Raw genomic sequence first — 20,207 nt, forward strand, 5'->3', positions numbered from 1 at the left:
AAGATATATGAGACATAGAAAGAACACAACATTAGGGTTTATCGGGGGGCGATCACGTCCTTTTCAAATCGGAATCTGATCGGGAGCAATAAAACGTAATCGGGACATCACTAGTACCACTGTTTAACCCATTCTGTACGGGAACGCATTTTGGTGTTAGCATCATGTTATGCTTTAGCTATTGAAAAATAGCAGACCTACAAGCTCATAGCGCGCCACCGAGTGGCACGCTACGAGCTTGTAGGTCTGCTATTTTTGAAAAATCGAAGAACGACTGACATAGAAACATGGCTTTTTCAGAAAACTGTCAGGATGTAGAAGACATTTTTAGAATCTGATCTCAGGTCAGAATGGGTTAAAGCAAGGTTTCAGCCTGAGCCATTATGACTGCCATTATAACGTTTTAACATTTCAAAATGTGAAAAGAAAATGAGTGGAGGTACAGTAGGTACATTCTACTGGCAGTTTGCACAAGAAATCTGATGATAATCGGTCCAGCACTTTATTAGAATTGCTCCAGACATGCGGAAAGACAGACAGACAGACAGACGCACGCACGCATGCACAAACAAACCCTCCTAGCCCATTCTGACCTGAGATCAGATTCATACGAGGTTTCCGCCGGACACACACTGGTCTGATGAACCCATTCTGACCTGAGATCAGATTCTAGAAATGTCAGTCGCTCTTCGATTTTTCAAAAATAGCAGACCTACAAGCTTGTAGCGCGCCACTCGGTGGCGCGATATGAGCTTGTAGATCTGCTATTTTTCAATAGGTAAAGCACGACATGATGCTGACACCAAAATGGGTGCCCGGTCAGAATTGGCTAGAGATGGCTAGCCTCCTGCTGAGCAAGGCTATGACAAGAAAGTTTCAATGCTCTTTTCAGTTTAAAATGTGTTATTCTTTTATTTTTGTTGAGCAAGGCACCACAGGACTTTGGCTGCCGAAGCATATAAATAAGTCTTTACTTTGTGAAGACAGCATGTTTGGTTTTAAAATGAAAGCATTCAGACAGCTTAACCGTCTTCCTGCCATTGCCGAAGCCCTTCGGCAATTGAAGCATTAATTTGATATTAACGCTTGCTGCCATTGCCGAAGCCCTTCGGCAATTGCGCTTTTATAGTGCATATGATTGATCATGCCATAATGCTACTCACGTTAGCCGGTTAGCTAGCAATGTTGTTAGCACTGCACTGGATCGTTCATATTAATTCACCGTCGCCATAAGAATCCATTCTATCCGTTTCTTTCAATCGCCTGTATCTCCTATTCCTTGTCCCAGATGGCATTTTTGGTCAAAACAGCGTTTCTTTGACGGCACGAGCCGACGTTGTGGAGTGCTAAAATGTACCGGCATGATTCGATCATGTAAACAAAGGTTGTCTTGGCAACGTAAAGCTGGCAGGGATAAGCTCACTTCCGGTTGAGGCAAAATGTGGCTTTTCAAAATAAGAGCTCAAATTAAAAAAATGCTGGCATGAATTAGGTCCTAATTTCTCAATAAATGGCAGCAGTAAAAGGGTTAACCCATTCTGACCGGGCACCCATTTTGGTGTCAGCATCACGTCATGCTTTAGCTATTTAAAAATAGCAGATCTACAAGCTCATATCGTGCCACCGAGTGGCGCGATACGAGCTTGTAGGTCTGCTATTTTTTGAAAAATCGAAGAACGACTGAATTTTTTAAAATCTGATCTCAGGTCAGAATGGGTTTAATCAGACCAGTGTGTGTCCAGTGGAAACCTCGTATGAATCTGATCTCAGGTCAGAATCGGTTAAATCGGACCGGAGCACAATCATGTCACGGTGAAGTCTTGAGGTGTGACCCACTGAAGATTCTTTCCATTGCTGAAATACTTGTTCTGTTTCGTGCTGAATCTCCAGTTGTTACCAGTGACCTCAAATAAACTCAGAAACAATGAACAGCAGGGATTTATTTATTCAACTCAATGCAATTCAATTCAATTCAAAGGCGCTTTATTGGCATGAGAAAACATACATGAATTTACATTGCCAAAGCAAGGGTCAAAATGTAATAAAAAAGTTGAAAATGGGGAACGTATATAGAGTTACAGCATTGTTTAAACAATGTCACATTGCGTCATTATATACAGGGCATGATAATATTTTTGAAACAAATAGCAGCAATATTTTGCAGCCACTGATGTGTTTAAAGGCAGCAGCTCTGTTTACATGTGCAGTAGGTCTATGCAGTATAGGCTTGTATAGCTGAGTGTGATGTGATGAAGGAATTACTGTTTGAAACAGATGCTCTACGCTGCTTTAACAATGGTTCCTCTTTGCAGATTGAACTCACACAGATTCTGATCTACTGTGACCCTTATATGGCTGAAATGGAAAACTGCGTTGAGCTCCTGGAGACGGCAAACTTGCCTGCAAAGGTACAAACTTATGTGACACTATCATTTAAACATGTATTGTTAGATATTGGGTAAACGTTAAATAAGTACTGGTAACAAGGTGCCTACAGCCTTTAATCAAAGAAAACGCATTTTGGGGGTGCTACGTAGCTGGGCAGTCAGGTAAGTGGCTCAGCGGTACAGTGGCCCGTAGCGTGCCGGTTGGGAATAGTGAGGTTCCTGGCTCCCCCCATGCCAGATTTAGTGTCGAAGTGTCCTTTGCAGCAAGACGCTGAACCCATAATTGCTCCCGATGTGCAGGTTGGTGCCTTGCATGGTTTCCTCCGCCATCGGTGTATGACTGTGTGCGACTGTGCGTGCGTGAATGGGTGAATGTAATGCACAATCTATGAAAAGCCAAAGCGCTATAGAAATTTGGCTTGACGGCCCGGCTATCGGAGGAGACCTGAGGCTTTCTTCCCCCTCCCAGTGACTGATTGTGGGGGTTAGCAGAGATGGAGCACTTGTAGAGAGGCTGTGGGGAATTGGCTATACTAAGGTGGGACTTGAAGGGGAGAAAATGTTTTTCTTTTGTCTTGAAGGGCCATGTTTTGCACAATAACATTCTTTTCATTATGTCTGTCCACGATCTCTGTGATTCATACAGTACAGTTTGTTTACCTCAGTCACTGATACTAAAATCTGATATTTTATTTTGAATTGTTCTATGAATCTGTGACTTGACACCCATACTGTTATAAAACGAAAATGAAAAAAGATTTTGAAAAGAAAAGAAATGCACCATTTAGCTGGCTCACCCCTGGTCAAGTCTTAAGTTCCCCTGAGCACCTCACTGTTCCTAATGATTAGGATGGATTAAGTGTACATTTGCACAGTAGTAAATACCACAAAACAACGAAAGGCGACTAAATGATTATTATATTATTATTATTATTATTTGAACCTCTTAAGAAAATATGCCTGGAGAGAGATAGTGTACAACTAGAGTGTATAGGCCGAGTTTACATGATTTGTATGATGTTGACAGTATTATCTTGTATGCGGGTTCTAAGACACAAACACAGACCGGGAAAATAATCCTGCTCCCACAAATCAATCAATACGGGCTAACGTTACAGTCACTTCAAAAGGAGACGTCACCTTTGACCTCTAATGGTTGTGCATTATGCCCCCATAAGCATAGCGTCATGTCGGTGTTGAATTACTCCAAGGGTATCATCATAACCTTGAGTCGACAGCACCACGAGTGTACTTTATTTTGGTCTGCCACTGGTCTGACCTATCATGAATGCTGCATACACTAGTGCTCAATGTATATACTTATATCATTGATTGTCAACCTTTTTAAAGGAGAATTCCATACTAAAAGGCTTTCTTACCTTTCTTTGTTTGTTACGTCCCCATCAAAGAGGTCCAGGTGTTATTTTGTGCAAAAGCTCCTTATTGGCTATTTCCCCTACCATAAGCCCTAAATGAATTGCATTGAATTGAATGGGATGTATGGGGTGTTGTGCTAATTCGCTTATTTCCATCGAAATAAGTAGTAAAGTGTGCCGCGTGGGTTATTATTTACATTATGAAGAGAGGATATATACAAAAAATATATAATTTTGAGCGATGGAAATAAGCGAATTAGCACAACACCCCATACATCCCATTCAATTCAATGCATTTCATTTAGGGCTTATGGTAGGGGAAATAGCCAATAAGGAGCTTTTGCACAAAATAACACCTGGACCTCTTTGATGGGGACGTAACAACTACAAAGAAAGGTAAGAAAGCCTTTTAGTATGGAATTCTCCTTTAATTACAAGGACCCCCAGTTTGATATGCATATTAGCCCATTTGATGATTTTATTGTTCACCTCGGTGACACCGATCTACACTATAAAATCCTCAGCCGTTACGGATCCCATTTTGGTTCCATTTGTTCACTCTCAGAACTTGTACGGGCCACCATTCCGACCCCTGGTGGTCTCCGGGGAATTTTCGTTGACAACGTACGTTTGATGTACAACAGAGGTTCCCAAACGCTTCAGCCCAAAAGAGAAATTGCTTAACGATTTGCTTATGAAAAAAAAACGTTCACTCTCCCATTGGAACCTGCTTCCCGGGTCCTAATAATGTGACCGCCCACCGATACAGGAAGTAAAGCAAAGTTGTCACCTCTTGCTATTGGCCTCTTGGGTTTGGTGGTGAAAAAAAACAAACATTGAATTTGTTTTCAATTCATGAAAATTTTTGTTTTTTGGGAACGTGTTTTGAAATGATAATAATAAAACCGAAACGTACGAAACAAATAATTAAAGGGACCCGTAACATCTTGTCCGTGTCCCCAGCCACTGTCCAGGAGCCAGTGATGTACACCATACATAACTGAATGTACAGTAACTGGCTTCATCTTTTGCCATTTAGCACAAAGCGTGAAGTGTCTTGAGTGATGAAGTCTCTCTGTATTGATCCAGGGCGAGCCCAAGACGACGTTAGATGGGTCTCCCAGTCCCAGTAGTCCCCCTCCCCCGGCCGATGGCACCCCCCACCCCCCTCCCACCCCAGGGGCCGTCGGCCAGCTACCGCAGATGCTGTCCGTGTTGTCATCATCGCAGTCCACTGATGGATGCCCCACGTGTCTGGCCGGAGAGGTACAATCCCTATCCAATAAACACCCAAATGGAGGGAATTTATTGTGTGTTGCACTCTAATTGAACCATTGTAGCTGGGATATACACCGCACGGATCCCCGCTAAAGCAGGCACTAAACTGCCAGTTTTAAAGCACATTTATGCCAATAATTACTCTCCTTGGAAGCCAACCAAAGGCCGTATATGCATAATCTATGGGGAATGGGTCTCGAGAAATGTCTCACGCAGACGTGATTTTTGTGCATTCCAAAACGTTGGGATAGTTTGCAACTAGGCACTTGTGGGAAGATCTATTTGCCTATATATATGCTGGATTAAAATGTTGACTGAAAAGATTAAAACCATATTTCTCTGGATCTCTCAGTCCACATCCTCCCAAGGCTGGTTGGTAAAGCTCACATTTATAATTGGAAAAATAAATTGACTTTTTAATTTATCTAAATTCATTTTGAAAGAGAAAAGGGAAAGAATGTTTTCAATAGAAATTATAAATAATATTATTGCCATGGTCCATGAAACCTTATTTTCTGTTCCTTCCCAATAATACTTGATTTTTGTAAACAAAAAACATTGCTTTGGAATATTTCAAGCAGCCGCTTGAATGAAAATATTGGCCTATTGGTACAGTAGCAATCTTTCACTTACAGTATACAGTTATTATTTCACATGTAAAATAAAATAACACAGTATCCCACAATTCTCATGAACTAATTCTGATTGAGAAGTCATAATTATAGAAGTGATTCTCAAACTTAATCTAGGACCCCCAAATTGATTAAACTGATGTATTTTGCCACAGACCCACGTCTAAAAATATTTCGTACAAGGGACCCTTATTTCCCTTACATAAAATATAAAAAAAATAGCTGATCTATAAGCTTACAAGATGCTTTGTGAGCTATCAGATATTTTCCAAGTAGCTGATGTACTTGGGGGTAAAAGGGGTTTAAACTGATGTTTCTATATTAAGTCATTCAGCTGGAAACACCCTCAAGGACCCTTGGGGGTCCGCGGACCCCACTTTGAACAACCACTGCAGTATAGGGTTGACAATTAAATGTATGCATCAATTACGTACAGTATGTTGTCAGCTTGTTACAATCCAAAGGTTGTTTTGCTGCACAATTTTAATATCACAGGATCTACTGAGTGAGAAGTGGGAGATGACAAACCTTTTAGCTTTTTATATCTGTCCTGATGAAGGTCGAATAGACCGAAACGTTGAATAAAGAGCAACATTTTTGGCAAGTTTTCTGACGGTGTGCGGGACCCTTCTTTGTTTTTCGGAGATGACAAACTGAAATATTATTGAGCCTACGAGCACACAGTATGGCATCCCCCTAGTATGCTTCCCTTCACATTCAGTAGATCCCGTGATCTTTTGTGGCAAGATGTAATTTCCTGCGGTCTAGTAGGACTATAGTAAATAACAATAAAGAAATCGCCGTAAAAAATTGTAAAATAAATACTGTACATATTTAGCCACTTGTTGGAATGCCCCTCGCCCCGCTGTCAATAAATGGCTAAAATCGAAAGAAAGCAGCAAATTAAAAAATAAATAAATAAACAAATTCTGTAATAACAACCTAAAAAAAACCCAACATCCGAACACAAGCCTTTCTTCCTGACGCCAATGCCCTCGTAATTTGAATTAGGTGATGACTTTAATTGTTCATGTTACTTGCAGGCTACTGAATGTATTTTGGCAACTGGTCCAGTGACACATTGATAGCTCTACAAAGGGCTATATAACACACTGTCTGCAGATGGTAGATGGTACAAGGACACCGGGCGGACCTCACACGCAGCGCTCTAGGGCCACTGAAAGGCAAACAATGGACTGTATGCTAAGCTTGCCACAACTGCACACACATGGAGTATATATACTGTACATTCAACATGCCATAACAGTGCAGTAGTGTACTGTATGTGTCAAGTGTGCTATTAACCCATTCTGACCTGAGATCAGATTCATACGAGGTTTCCACTGGACAACACACTGGTCTGATTAACCCATTCTGACCTGAGATCAGATTCTAAAAAATGTCAAGTCGCTCTTCGATTTTTCAAAAATAGCAGACCTACAAGCTCGTATCGCGCCACTCGGTGGCGCGATACGAGCTTGTAGATCTGCTAAAGCATAACATGATGCCAACACCAAAATTAGCCCGGTCAGAATGGGTTAACAGGATTCTCCTGGATGGAATGATCGGGTTAGATCACATGTAGGTTATTACATCTTATGGTAATAAAAACTGTAGCGTCCATCAGGACTTACAGACAGGTGAACTGTATGTTCAGGATGTGTTTGTTCATGTTCTTTACTTGACCATCGAGGAAGAACACAAGTGATCCTTTAGATATAATTCATGTTTTCACTTTGTAAAAACAATATTGTAAGTACTGTTTTGGTTCTGTACAGGGAGATGATGCTGGACATGGAGGACAAGTGAGGACTACAGGAGAGAAGGTACAGTACATGGACATATATTAATCTTCTTCAGTTATTACTATACTGTAGATGCAATTTATTTCCCCCCAGGTGCAATAGATTTGCGATGCAAACTTATGCAGGTGTAATCTTTATACAGCGTTAAAGTTTAGTGCTAACCGTGCACACTGCTGCACTAAATATGGTCCCTGCCACCAATATAAACAGTGAGAAAGAAGGATGTAAGGAATCCTAATCTGCTGAAAAGAAAAATAGCAAAAGGCCAGGGAGAAGACAAAAATAAATAAACTCAGACTCAACTCATGTTGAGCATTCAAAGCCATTATTATTAGTGTCCCTAGGCTGCAATGCAAAATAAATGTGGGAAATGAATAAGCAGCCGTCTCCCTGCTGTAAACAGCCATTCTTATCGGCCCTTAAGAACGAAAAGGAACAACTGCTGCACTGAAGTCTCTCTCAATAGAAAATAGCACAAGGCTGTGGTTGCGCTCGGCTAATGTAATGTGTCGAAACGCCTTTGCTGGGGAAAGATTAGGTACTCTTAGGCTGAATGTAATGTATTATTTACCATGGACTCATTTGTCAGAAGAGAAAAAAAAAGAACAGAAGTCAATCCCTTCAACTGTTCATAGAGTTTTCTTCATTGGTAACATTAATTTGCTAGTAGTGGTACAAGATAAGTGAATCGGGCCATAACACGTTTTCTCCATCACTGGAATAAAAAGTGCTTATGGTCCAAGAATGGAATGAGCATTCCTCCTCGGACAGCTGAATGGACATGTTCGAGTAGATGTGAACATTGTAGGTATAAAGTAACCAATTACTGAACAGAATGGGTACAGTATTGATCAGACGTCACCAACACAAACACCTCCATTTGTGGTCAGCACAGTGCAAAAAAAGGGAGAACAACAATCTGAATATGGTAGGCCTGACCTCAAAAAAACTTTTTTCTGAAATAAATATTTTCATGATTTTTCAAAAATATTTTTCAATAGCTAAATTATAACGTAATGTTTAAAACACCAAAAGGGGTTCCCGCCCAAAATGGGTTAATGGTAATTACTGTAACCCATTTTATATATATATATATATATATATATATATATATATATATATATATATATATATATATATGTTTCTGACCAAAATGATTACTCAAATTAAGCCCTAATTAATGCTTTGGCGTAAAAAAGTGGTAAGCTAAAATAGTGATTGTGAGCTTGTAGATCTGCTAAAAGGTCTGCTACAAGCGAGAGGCGGATTTTAATTGTTTTATTTCTTTTACTCATAATTTATTCTTTTCTCATAATCAAATAGGCCTACATTGATTATTTTGATTAACTGTTACACCCATACTGTGCGTGAACTTCAAACAGTCTATGCTAGGTGAACGAAGGTAAAACATGTGCTACACGGCTATTGCTACAGCTGTTGTGCCTATGAATTGAATTCCTGATGACGAACAGGTGGTGGTATGCCCATTAAAACCAGATGGCTTTTGGGGTCAGTGGCCTAATTACCATGATGTGGTCTTGGGGATTAAGACGTTTTCAGGGCTACCGTTAGACTTTCTGTTTTTTTGGGAGCTCTGTAATTCCTGGAAGGCACAAACAGCTACACGGTGCATTCAATCATTGTACCTATAGGACCTAAGCCGCTGTGGAATGGGACTTGGGTCTATTTCTGTAACTGTCCACATAATAAGTTTGTTAAAGTCAAATTGTGTTTGATGATATTTCCACCAGGACCACAAACACCCTAATTCACAGACACACCACCAGACTGAAGTAGCTTCCTCCGCTTTTCATTAATCCTAGTATAAACAGCACCAAGGCAAGTCTTAAAAACTTTGCATTATTTATTTTAGCTTCAGACGTTTTGAGCATTTTGTGATAAGGTTAAGTGTGCGCTGTGCCTCGTTGCTTGGTGCCTCGTTGTGGTTTTCCAGCTGCAGCCTGGAGGAAGACAAATGTCTCCCCATCAGCAATTAGGCCAGTGAGGTCACACTGGCGCCTTTTGTTTATTGTGCATTATTTCATGCTCATATACTGTAGGAAGTTGTGATATGTGTTTAACCCATTCTGACCAGAGATCAGATTCTAAAAATGTCTATAACATCCTGACAGTTTCGTTATTAACCCATTCTGACCTGAGATCAGATTCTAAAAGTGTCTTCGATTTTTCAAAATAGCAGACCTACAAGCTCATATCGCGCCACTCGGTGGCGCGCTATGAGCTTGTAGATCTGCTATTTTTCAATAGCTAAAGCACAACATGATGCTGACACCAAAATGGGTGCCCGGTCAGAATGGGTTAAATTGTGTCTAATTAACTGTGTGTGAGACATGTGGTAGATATAGTGAGTGAACAAATAACAATGTGGTAGATAATAGTGACTATTAGTGAGTGACTGAATAACTAGAATATTGTATAACTGATTGATTGACTAATCAATTAATCAATCAATCAATATATCAATCAATCAATCAATCAATCAAGATGATCTAAATAAACCTGCTCTTAAGCCTGATCTTTTGAACACATACGCTCCATTTCATTGCAAAGCCTTATAAACACAACATAAAACATGCAACATGAATCATTTCCTTAAACAAAATCAAATACTGTAGTGTAGTCAAGTGTGTGCGTGCGTGCGTGCGTGACTGGACGCTGGAATATAGAACGCTGCACATTCCCATTCATGTCAAACGTGGAAGAGAAAATTATTAATCAAGGAAACACAATTATATACAGTGACATTATACAGTAGGATGCACAAAACTAAAGAAGTAAAAATAACGACAATTTCAGTGCAAAAAAAAGAAAGTAACTCAATCAAAGGCTACGGCAAACAGAAAGGTTGTGAAGTTGCGAGTTTGTAGTTATTCTATTTTCACTATTCTTGAATCTTGATTTTTTTTTTTTAACCTATGCCCAATATAGGGATGCCAAGTTAAAGTGTTTTTTTATAAATATTTAACCAACGGAAAGAGCTTGTGACTAAATCATATCTGCAGTGGAGGCTCTATTGCGCTTTTGAGCAACTTAATGCAAGTGGATGGGAGGAGAACTCGGGTGTCTTCTCTATAGATATATAACTCTATGATTCTGAAGAACACTCCTTGGGTTAAATCTGGCCATAGCCACTTGCCCAAAAAGTGCTGACCTCATCACAATTTACAATTTACAATTTAGGCATTTAGCAGACTTACATTTAAGCAAGAACAAAAGCATGGGAATACATCACATAAAAACATTTATCAGACAAGGGGAGACCAACCTAGTCCCCATATATGGGGGACTATGTCTATTTCCATTTAAAGTAATGGATTTCGATGTACAGTACAAGGTTTCTGCGTGACGTCGACGAAATGGCGAAGCAATCCCGTGCAAAATGACCTGAAGCCTCAAGCGCGCTTAAACAAACATCCCTTATTAATGCATCTTCTGCAAACATCACCTAGTGTACAGCAGAAAGCATGCAGTCAACATAAAATATATCATTGAATTGAATGGGGCAGCCGTGCTAGCGCTGCGTTAACCCATTTTGGGGCGGGAACCCCTTTTGGTGTTAGCATTATCTTATGCTTTAGCTATTGAAAAATAGCAGATCTACAAGCTCATATCGCGCCACCGAGTGGCACGCTACGAGCTTGTAGGTCTGCTATTTTTGAAAAGTCGAAGAACGACTGACATAGAAACATAGCTTTTTCAGAAAAACTGTCAGGATGTAGAAGACATTTATAGAGAATCTGATCTCAGGTCAGAATGTGTTAACTTTACAATGGAAGGTGTTTTGAACGGTCTTTACAGCGTGAGAGACGTGGTTTTAGTTTTCTACTCTTATTATTTCATCGGAGCAGTCTGCGGCGCTGATATGAGTCACTGCCTCACTCATCCCTCTTACACCTGAAATCTAATTTCAGCTCTTCAACAAATCAATACTTGACACATTTTATTTACTTACTGCACAACAGAACTCATATCAAATCCTATTATGGGCCCTGAACACTGAATCAATGAAGTTGAGGGTAAAACATGATCTGTAGGCCTACTGTACAGACTACAAAAATATGTTTCACAGTTATAGAGGTGTGTTGAAAATGTACACGCAAGAATAATCTAATTATGTGGATCTTGGGATTCACATAAACAACATGGCTCCAATGTGGACACGTTTCTTCTTTATTACTGAATACACAGCCCCATTGTCTTCCATTATGTTAAATACTTTAAAAAGTACTGAGCACACCATTAAAAAGACACCCAGTACACACACACACACACACACACACACACACACACACACACACACACACACACACACACACACACACCCACCCTATGTTCGGGGGGCTATCATCTTGCAGAGCGCTGCGAAAATACAAGCACAGATTTAAATCACAGTTGTGATCCAGCAATTTGCTCACATTTGCATATAACCTTTTCTGAATCTGTAATGCAGATGTTAGCAATAATGCATAGCAGAAACGGTTCAAAGAAAGCGTGCCAGGCGTTAATCTGATCGTCACAACAACCATCGCCAAGATCTGCATTACACAAATGTAGAACAGAACATACTGTACGAAACATAGACTACTGGGTGGAATATTATTATGAAAGGCAAATTCTTATGATGATATATATTCCAGATGGATTTATTATCCAAATTTTTATCCATTAACTTCATGGGTATCGCAAAGTTGTGGAATGTGCATCCAAAAATACCCCCAGTTTACTTTTGGATGATATTTGCAGTTTATCTTTTCATTCATTGTATTTAAACGTTCATGAAAGTTTGATGACTGGTTTAACGCATTCTGACCGTGCACCCATTTTGGTGTCGGCATCATGTCGTGCTTTAGCTATTTAAAAATAGCAGATCTACAAGCTCATATCGCGCCACCGAGTGGCGCGATACGAGCTTGTAGGTCTGCTATTTTTGAAAAATCGAAGAGCGACTGACATTTTTTTAATCTGATCTCAGGTCAGAATGGGTTCATCAGACCAGTGTGTGTCCGGCGGAAACCTCGTATGAATCTGATCTCAGGTCAGAATGGTTTAAACGCGCGGATGACCTACATTCCTGATTCTCCAGAGCGAAACAGCCTGCTGTTTGGAGACATTTCCTTATGACAGTAGAATAAGGTAATGACGATTAACTGAAACGGTTGTCCCACATTGTGCCTGGTGGGATATGTGTTCATGCACCACCACTATTATTAACCCATTCTGACCTGAGATCAGATTCATACAAGGTTTCCGCCGGACACACACTGGTCTGATGAACCCATTCTGACCTGAGATCAGATTCATACGAAGTTTCCACTGGACACACACTGGTCTGATTAAAGCACTGGAAGATTAGCTGAAGAATAGCAATTGATTCTTGGCCATCTGTACAATATTTTAAACCAGGAGGTTCTCAAAGTTTTTTCGCTGGGGACCCCCGGACATGCTTTGGCCATGTCTATCTTGCAGCACTGCATACTTAAATAATCACGTCAAATGAAGGTAACATACTCAAAACAAATTACTATGAACCACTTAAACCCTATATTGGCCGGTGTTGTCCAAGCAGGGGTCTATCCTAGCCTAGGTCTCTTCATTTCTTCACTGTATACACCAAATCTCTCAAACCAAAAATAGCCTATATCTACAGTACAAGTACAGCAGCTTGAGCTTGTAGATCAGCTATTGTTACAGGGCTCCAGACTAACTTTTTTCACCACCGTCCCGGAACCGTCCCAAAATACAATTTGAACCGCCCCGAAGTAAATGTATACCGTCCCGGGGAAAAAAAAGTACAAAAAAAGCACCACTCAAATTGTAATTGTAATAGAAATACAATTAAGCCAAACAAATAATGTACTGCATGTATTGAATACATGCAGTACATTATTTGTTTGGGGTCATGTTTCTTTTCAGTCAAAATGCTCCCAGATGAAAAATAGGGCTTGGTTAAAAATGTTAATCGAATTAATCAGAGGCTTTGTAATTAATTAATCTAAATTAATCACATTTTAATCGCATATCAATATTCGACCTGAGAACAGTGATATTTATTTTCAAATGGATTGTTATTTTGGTGTACCAGTGAATCAATGAATAGTGACTACAGTAGCTTATAAAACGTTGGTGTAGGCTACTTGATCAAGACCAACAGACTACCAATGCAGGTAGTCTATGAATACTCAAATGTCTATTACATGATGGGTGGCATGAGAAAACAAATAAAAACAACTTTATTAGGGGGAATACTAAGACGAAGGAATCAATAAATCAACAATAAAAACTGTGGAATGAGAGCGTTTTGGGGTGTGCATTCCAGTGTTGGGGCAGCATTTCCAGAACAATCTGAGCATTAGAAAACATCTGTTGCTTCAGAGGATATATACCAACATATTATTTAATGTCGATGCCAGCTAGCAAGCCTAGCATGGAAGCTAACGTTAAACGTTGGTGTAGTGTAGCTCCATGTCCCTATGGAACCTTTCTGTAGCACACAACCATGGTTTAATCCATGCTTCCAACCTATCTAAATCTAAATCTTTAAAGTTATATTCAGTGATTTCACTCAAAAAACCTTATGTTTCGTTTTTGGCTGTGGGACCCAGCCTTTCGTCCAATCAGGATAGAGAGTCAAAAACGAAACCTAAGGTTTTTTGACCCCCAGGGGTTAACTGGGGACAGGGAGGAACTCCTTATATGGTCAGCACACTCTATAGTAGAGAGGATTATCACAACAAAACAAAAAGATAAGTGATATTTGAATTAAGTGAAATCACTGAATATACCTTTAAATCTAAATGTCCCATCCACGGGGCAAAAGCAATATAATTCCTAGGTGAATGATGGTGTGTGCGTTCGTTGTTGTCAACTGTCTGACTGACGGCGCTGGCAGCGCTGCTGGTCTCATGCTGCTCATCGCTGCACACGAAATGCGCATTTTCAGTGTAAAAACTCCTCTCGTCCCGAAACCGTCCCGAATGAGATAAATTTAAGTCCCAAATAGATATTTTACCGTCCCCGGGACGTCGGGACGCCGTTAATCTCGAGCCCTGTATTGTTATACCCGATGACTTTGCCCACATAGCATGAATCACTTTATGCGCATGCATACAGTGAGAGGCAAACCCAAGTGGCAAGGTCAGTGGCAAAGTGAGTATAACGTTGTTAAACCCATTTAGTGCCGGAAGTGCCTTCAAAATAAAGGCTATAGAGTGCCAGAGTTGTCTGATCGCTTTTACTTTGAAAGCCATGAACCGGAAACACTTGCCTAAAAAAGTTGACTTTACAAAGAGACCTCAGATCTCCGATCATCTTAATATATTTTTTTACGCTCCAAAAAGCGTTCATATTTTGCGGGAGAGACGGATGAGGAGCAGAAATGAAGCGCCAGCATATCGATCCATTCATCACCACGGAGAGCGCCCTGGATTAGGAGATACGAGTCATTCTTTCCGCCGCGCTAACATGGGAGTCAATGACAAGCTAATAGTTGCACTGAGCGTTAGCATACGGCAAGCGAAAAGCAAATGCCAAAAAAAAAAATAGGAAAAATTCGGAATATTCTTATCTCGCCCCGCGTCGCTGGGACGTCGCTAGGACGTCCACAGACGTCGTAGGCACCAATATTTCGGGATCCTTATGACGTGCTCACACGTGTTTTGTCTTAATTGTGTTAAATGTTGTTTAATTCAATCAGATATGACTTCTGTTTGGATGTGTGGGCTGTCAAGGCCAGAAAGTCTTTTTTTTGGCCACTCAGTAGGCGTTCCCGCATAACTTCTGGGTATGATGATGATGTCACGCGCATACAGTACCCTCTAGCGTCGAGCGTCGCAGTCCCGCCCCCTCGAGAGACCCGGAAAAGAAATCGCCGTTCATTTTCCTCATAGATTTTTCAGAAAGTATTTATCTAAAGACGTTTACGCCGCGGACAAAGACAACTCTTTGTCGTGACAAATCATGACAATGAACACAATGTTTTGGGCCAAACAAATAATTAGAAAGTAGAAAAAAACGGCAGGTTATTACAACACTTTTTTTGTTTTTCTTCTTATAAATTATTTGATCGGCCCAAAACATTGTGTTCATTTTCATGATTTGTCACGATCCGAGTTGGCTTTGTCCGCGGCGTAACCGTCTTTAAATAAATACTTTAAGAAAAGCCTATGGAGAAAATTAATGGAGAACCATTTCCTGGGCCACTCGTTGTTCTGAAAGGGGGAGGGACTGCGACGCTCTATAGGGACACACTATAGGTTTAAACTGGTTAACCCATTCTGACTGGGATCAGATTCATACGAGGTTTCCGCCGGACACACACTGGTCTGATGAACCCATTCTGACCTGAGATCAGATTCTAAAAATGTCAGTCGCTCTTCTATTTTTAAATAGCTAAAGCATAACATGATGCTAACACCAAAATGGGTGCCCGTTCAGAATGGGTTAATAAGACAAGTCTCATAAAAATGTTCAGTCACTGGCAGTTTCATTTTAACAGATCCTTAATCTGTTTATAAATTAGTCGCCGAAACACCGGGTATAACCTTTCTCTATTAATTACAAATTAATTTGACTTTGTCAAGATTAACCAAAGGCATCTCTCTACAGTTTAGAGCATTTAATCCTTTCAAACCGAGAAAGCATCTGTGTCATTTTAGATTTTAGCCTTATAGCACATTGGTTCTCAAAGTGGGGTCCGAGGAGTGTATCAGAGGGTCCCTAATCATTTTAACCACTTTAGTCATATTATATTATATATTAATTATACTTTGCCAATTCAAAAATCAAGCAAAAAAGCAAAAGCAAAAAAAAGCAAACATTTTCTATTGGGGGGGGGGGGGGGGGGGTCCCTGGAATAAAAATAAAAATAAAACGGCGACATTTTAGAAAACGGAATCAGCCTCCAGTCTTAAACGGGTTAAAGGCATGCATAACCCATTCTGACCTGAGATCAGATTCATACGAGGTTTTCCACTGGACACACACTGGTCTGATGAACCCATTCTGACCCGAGATCAGATTCTAAAAATGTCAGTCGTTCTTCGATTTTTCAAAAATGGCAGACCTACAAGCTCGTAGCGTGCCACTCGGTGGCGCGATATGAGCTTGTAGATCTGCTATTTTTCAATAGATAAAGCATAACATGATGCTGACACCAAAATGGGTGCCCGTTCAGAATGGGATAATAATAACTGAAGGCCAGGCGCCATGACCTACATGAGAAGCCTTTTTTGGGGAAAGGTCTACGGGGATTACAATGGCTGTGTTACTCCATCATACAGTAACAGTACACATACTAGTATCCAGCCATTACAGTGTGAAAGTTGGACAGAGGATTCTAATTCACTGCAAAGGGGATTAAAACCGCTATGATTAATCCAGGGGGTCCCCCAGGAAATTAACCCATTCTGAACGGGAACCCATTTTGGTGTCAGCAAATCATGTCGTGCTTTATAGCTATTTAAAAATAGCAGATCTACAAGCTCATATCGCGCCACCGAGTGGCGCGATACGAGCTTGTAGGTCTGCTATTTTTTGAAAAATCGAAAGAACGACTGACATTTTTTTAGAATCTGATCTCAGGTCAGAATGGGTTCATCAGACCAGTGTGTGTGTCCCAGTGGAAACGTCGTATGAATCTGATCTCAGGTCAGGATGTGTTAAACAGATAAGTAGTGGGTTATAAGAATGCAGCCTGCTTGAAAGGAAATCCATTTTGTGCCGCCTCACACATAAACCTGGAGTATCACTAGATTTACAGCCTTGAATACAAGAAAACACAGAGGCACAATGATGGTGAAATTAAAATTGTTTCTTCCTACAATACACTACAGTAGATATATATATATATATATATATTTATATATATTTGTGTGCATCTATTACAAATGTCTAGCTGCCCTCATAGCTTGTGTATTCAATTAACTGTCTCTAATTCAATTTGCGAAAGGGTCACAAAGCACACACATCCAAAACGATAAAATCCCAGGTGTTGGACTTTTCAAGAAATTGAAAACATACCGAAGAGTCCACACACACTGCTAGATAGATCATGCTCCAAAGTGTATTTATTTAATTACCAAGGTACCCTGATTTTTTTTTTTTTATAATTCAATTTCCTCCCAAGGTACATTGGAGGTAACCTTGGTACACTAAGGGAGCGTGATATAGTCTGCAGACAGTATTATTTCTATTACTAATTCAATTTGTCACTTATTGTATCCACCCAAAATGAAAAACTGCCCCCGAATTTTTAGTCGAGACGGTTTATCACCACCCCTAACACTGAGTTTAGTCCATTCTGACCGGGCACCCATTTTGGTGTTGGCATCATGTTATGTTTTATCTATTTAAAAATAGCAGATCTACAAGCTTGTAGGTCTGCTATTTTTGAAAAATCGAAGAGCGACTGACATTTCTAGAATCTGATCTCAGGTCAGAATGGGTTAATCAGACCAGTGTGTGTCCAGTGGAAACCTCGTATGAATCTGATCTCAGGTCAGAATGGGTTAGTCTTAGCTGTCAAAACGTTCCATTGTTCATATTACATTTACCGGGTGGTAAATTGTGATTGCCTTCTCGGAAAAAAGGGGTTTGTGTGTCGATGGCTATGAATAGGAATTTCAAATGGAGGCCAGGCTGAATTTATGGCAGCGCTATAAAATATACATTCCCCCATATGCACTATAGTGCTTTGTGTGAGGGTTTTTATCTTTTCCTCTATGAATGACAGCAGCGGTGAATGCATAACACTGCAGCCTTGAACAAATAGGATCGATGCAATGTAATTGGGGGGGCCTCGTGGATGGCAGTATGTCTTATCTGCTGTTCGTTATGCTGCACCTGGCTGGGAGGACAATTACCCCCCACTCCCTTTGAAGAATAATGTCTATCTTATGAAGATCAAATGTCGGGGCCATCTAAAATATAGAAGACTATAGACACATTGTCCAGACTCATTTAATGCATAGTATTGTGAGAGTTCATACTGTATCTCTCTGCATGGTCTTAAATGTGAACCTAGTTTTACTTCTCCATGGAGAGTTCTGAAAAGATATATTTCAAATTTGAGGGACATTTTCACGAATTTTCAAAAATAGCAGACCTACAAGCTCATAGCGCGCCACTCGGTGGCGCGCTATACTGTCCTTTTCAGTCATTTCCTTTCCTCTCCTGTCATTTTCCTTTAATTTCTTGTTTTGTCGTCTTTCTGTCATTGTCTCCACCAGGCCGAAGGCATGGGGAGAGAGTATGTTTTGCACTCCGTCCGTCCGTCCGTGTGTCCGTGTGTCCGTCCGTCCGTCCGTTAGAAGCTAATCTCGGCCAACGTTAACCCGGTCGATGCCACATTTTGCACACACACTCCCTGGATGCCAACGATGAACCTCTGCCCCAAAATTTCCAGAACGGCCTGTTATAGCGCCACCAGGAGGCCGCTTTGTGCATAACAAGTTTTTGCACAGTACACCTACAGATTTTGTCCAAAAATCCCGCAAATCGTTACACAGTATCTCCAAGGTCATGTGCTCAAGACGGATGTGTCTGATATTTCATATTCCATCCTAATTGGCTAACATTGGCTTTCAAATTTTGCAGGATTGGCCTGTTTTGAACAAAAAACCTCAAATCATGAACGCAGCGTGCAATTTCACGTGAAATCTTTCACGCACTTTCCTACTAGGCTGAGGAATATAGCCCACCCATTTCACATTGCCCTGTTATAGCGCCACCAACAGGTGGATTGTGCATGCGTGCCATCAACACGGATCTGCACCATTTCCCATATTCCATCCTGATTGGCAAAGATTGGAACAAACAAACAAAAAACATGTTTATATTACTCCTAAATATTCCTATCCTCCTGGTGGAGACCTGTGCCCAGAAGGGCACTTTTTCTAGTTTCCTGTATTTTCGTAGCATTTCATGCATCGACATTGATGAAACAGAGTAGTTTACTGTGCATGTTTTATGTGTATAGCCCTTTCCTCCTCCTGAAGGGAAACGTTATATGCCCATTGTGCAGCTGCTGAGTCACCGTGTCGGACAGCACCGCAGAACAGCTGTAGCAGCAGCAGCAACATGGCTGTTCATCTGAAAACGAAGCCACTGACTAGTGTGTAAACGAGAGACCTTTCACTAACCGTTCTCTTCTGAATGCTGTCCTTCACAGGGAGACACAACGGGGCAGGACGGGTCTTCAGGCATCACTTTGAAGAAGGTATGGTGCCCCCGTGTTCAATTCAAACATGTATAAGTGTAACAAGTGTGTGTAAATGGTAAATGGTGCATTTATATAGCGCCTTTATCCAAGGCGCTTTACAGAGATTGTGCATTACATTCACCCATTCACACACACATTCATACACTGATGGCAGCGGAAACCATGCAAGGCACCAACAACCAGCACATCGGGAGCAATTAGGGGTTCAGTGTCTCTTGCTCAAGGACACTTTGACAGTAACTCTGGGGGAGCCCGGGTTCGAACTGGCAACCTTACGGTTACCATCCAGGCACTCTACCCCTGAGCCACCGCCGCCCACGTGTGTGTGTGTGTGTGTGTGCACTCCTGCAAACTTTGGAAGCCAATCATAGCCAATCAGGATGGAGTCTGAAAAAAAAATCTGAAAAACACCTTTCGTTGAATGGCTCTAGAGAGAATGACTGTGTACCAATCTGCGTGATGTTTGAACAAAATCTGTAGGTGTACTTACT

At 40.7% G+C, this 20,207-nt stretch overlaps 1 protein-coding gene across 1 annotated transcript in view; it reads left to right on the forward strand.

The window, feature by feature from the left end:
• The window catches only part of col19a1 (collagen, type XIX, alpha 1), a gene marked incomplete at its 3' end in the record, with an annotated part of 238,354 nt that overhangs the window by 37,621 nt on the left and 180,526 nt on the right, over window positions 1-20,207 (forward strand). Inside the window, exons 8-11 of the mRNA XM_083775052.1 lie at window positions 2,313-2,408; window positions 4,853-5,029; window positions 7,452-7,499; window positions 19,666-19,713. Of these exons, the coding sequence (XP_083631178.1) occupies window positions 2,313-2,408; window positions 4,853-5,029; window positions 7,452-7,499; window positions 19,666-19,713 (369 nt within the window). The remainder of the gene's footprint in view (window positions 1-2,312; window positions 2,409-4,852; window positions 5,030-7,451; window positions 7,500-19,665; window positions 19,714-20,207) is intronic.

Source organism: Protomyctophum parallelum, assembly GCF_964188405.1.
Source record: "Protomyctophum parallelum genome assembly, chromosome: 10".
Lineage (NCBI taxonomy): Eukaryota > Metazoa > Chordata > Actinopteri > Myctophiformes > Myctophidae > Protomyctophum > Protomyctophum parallelum.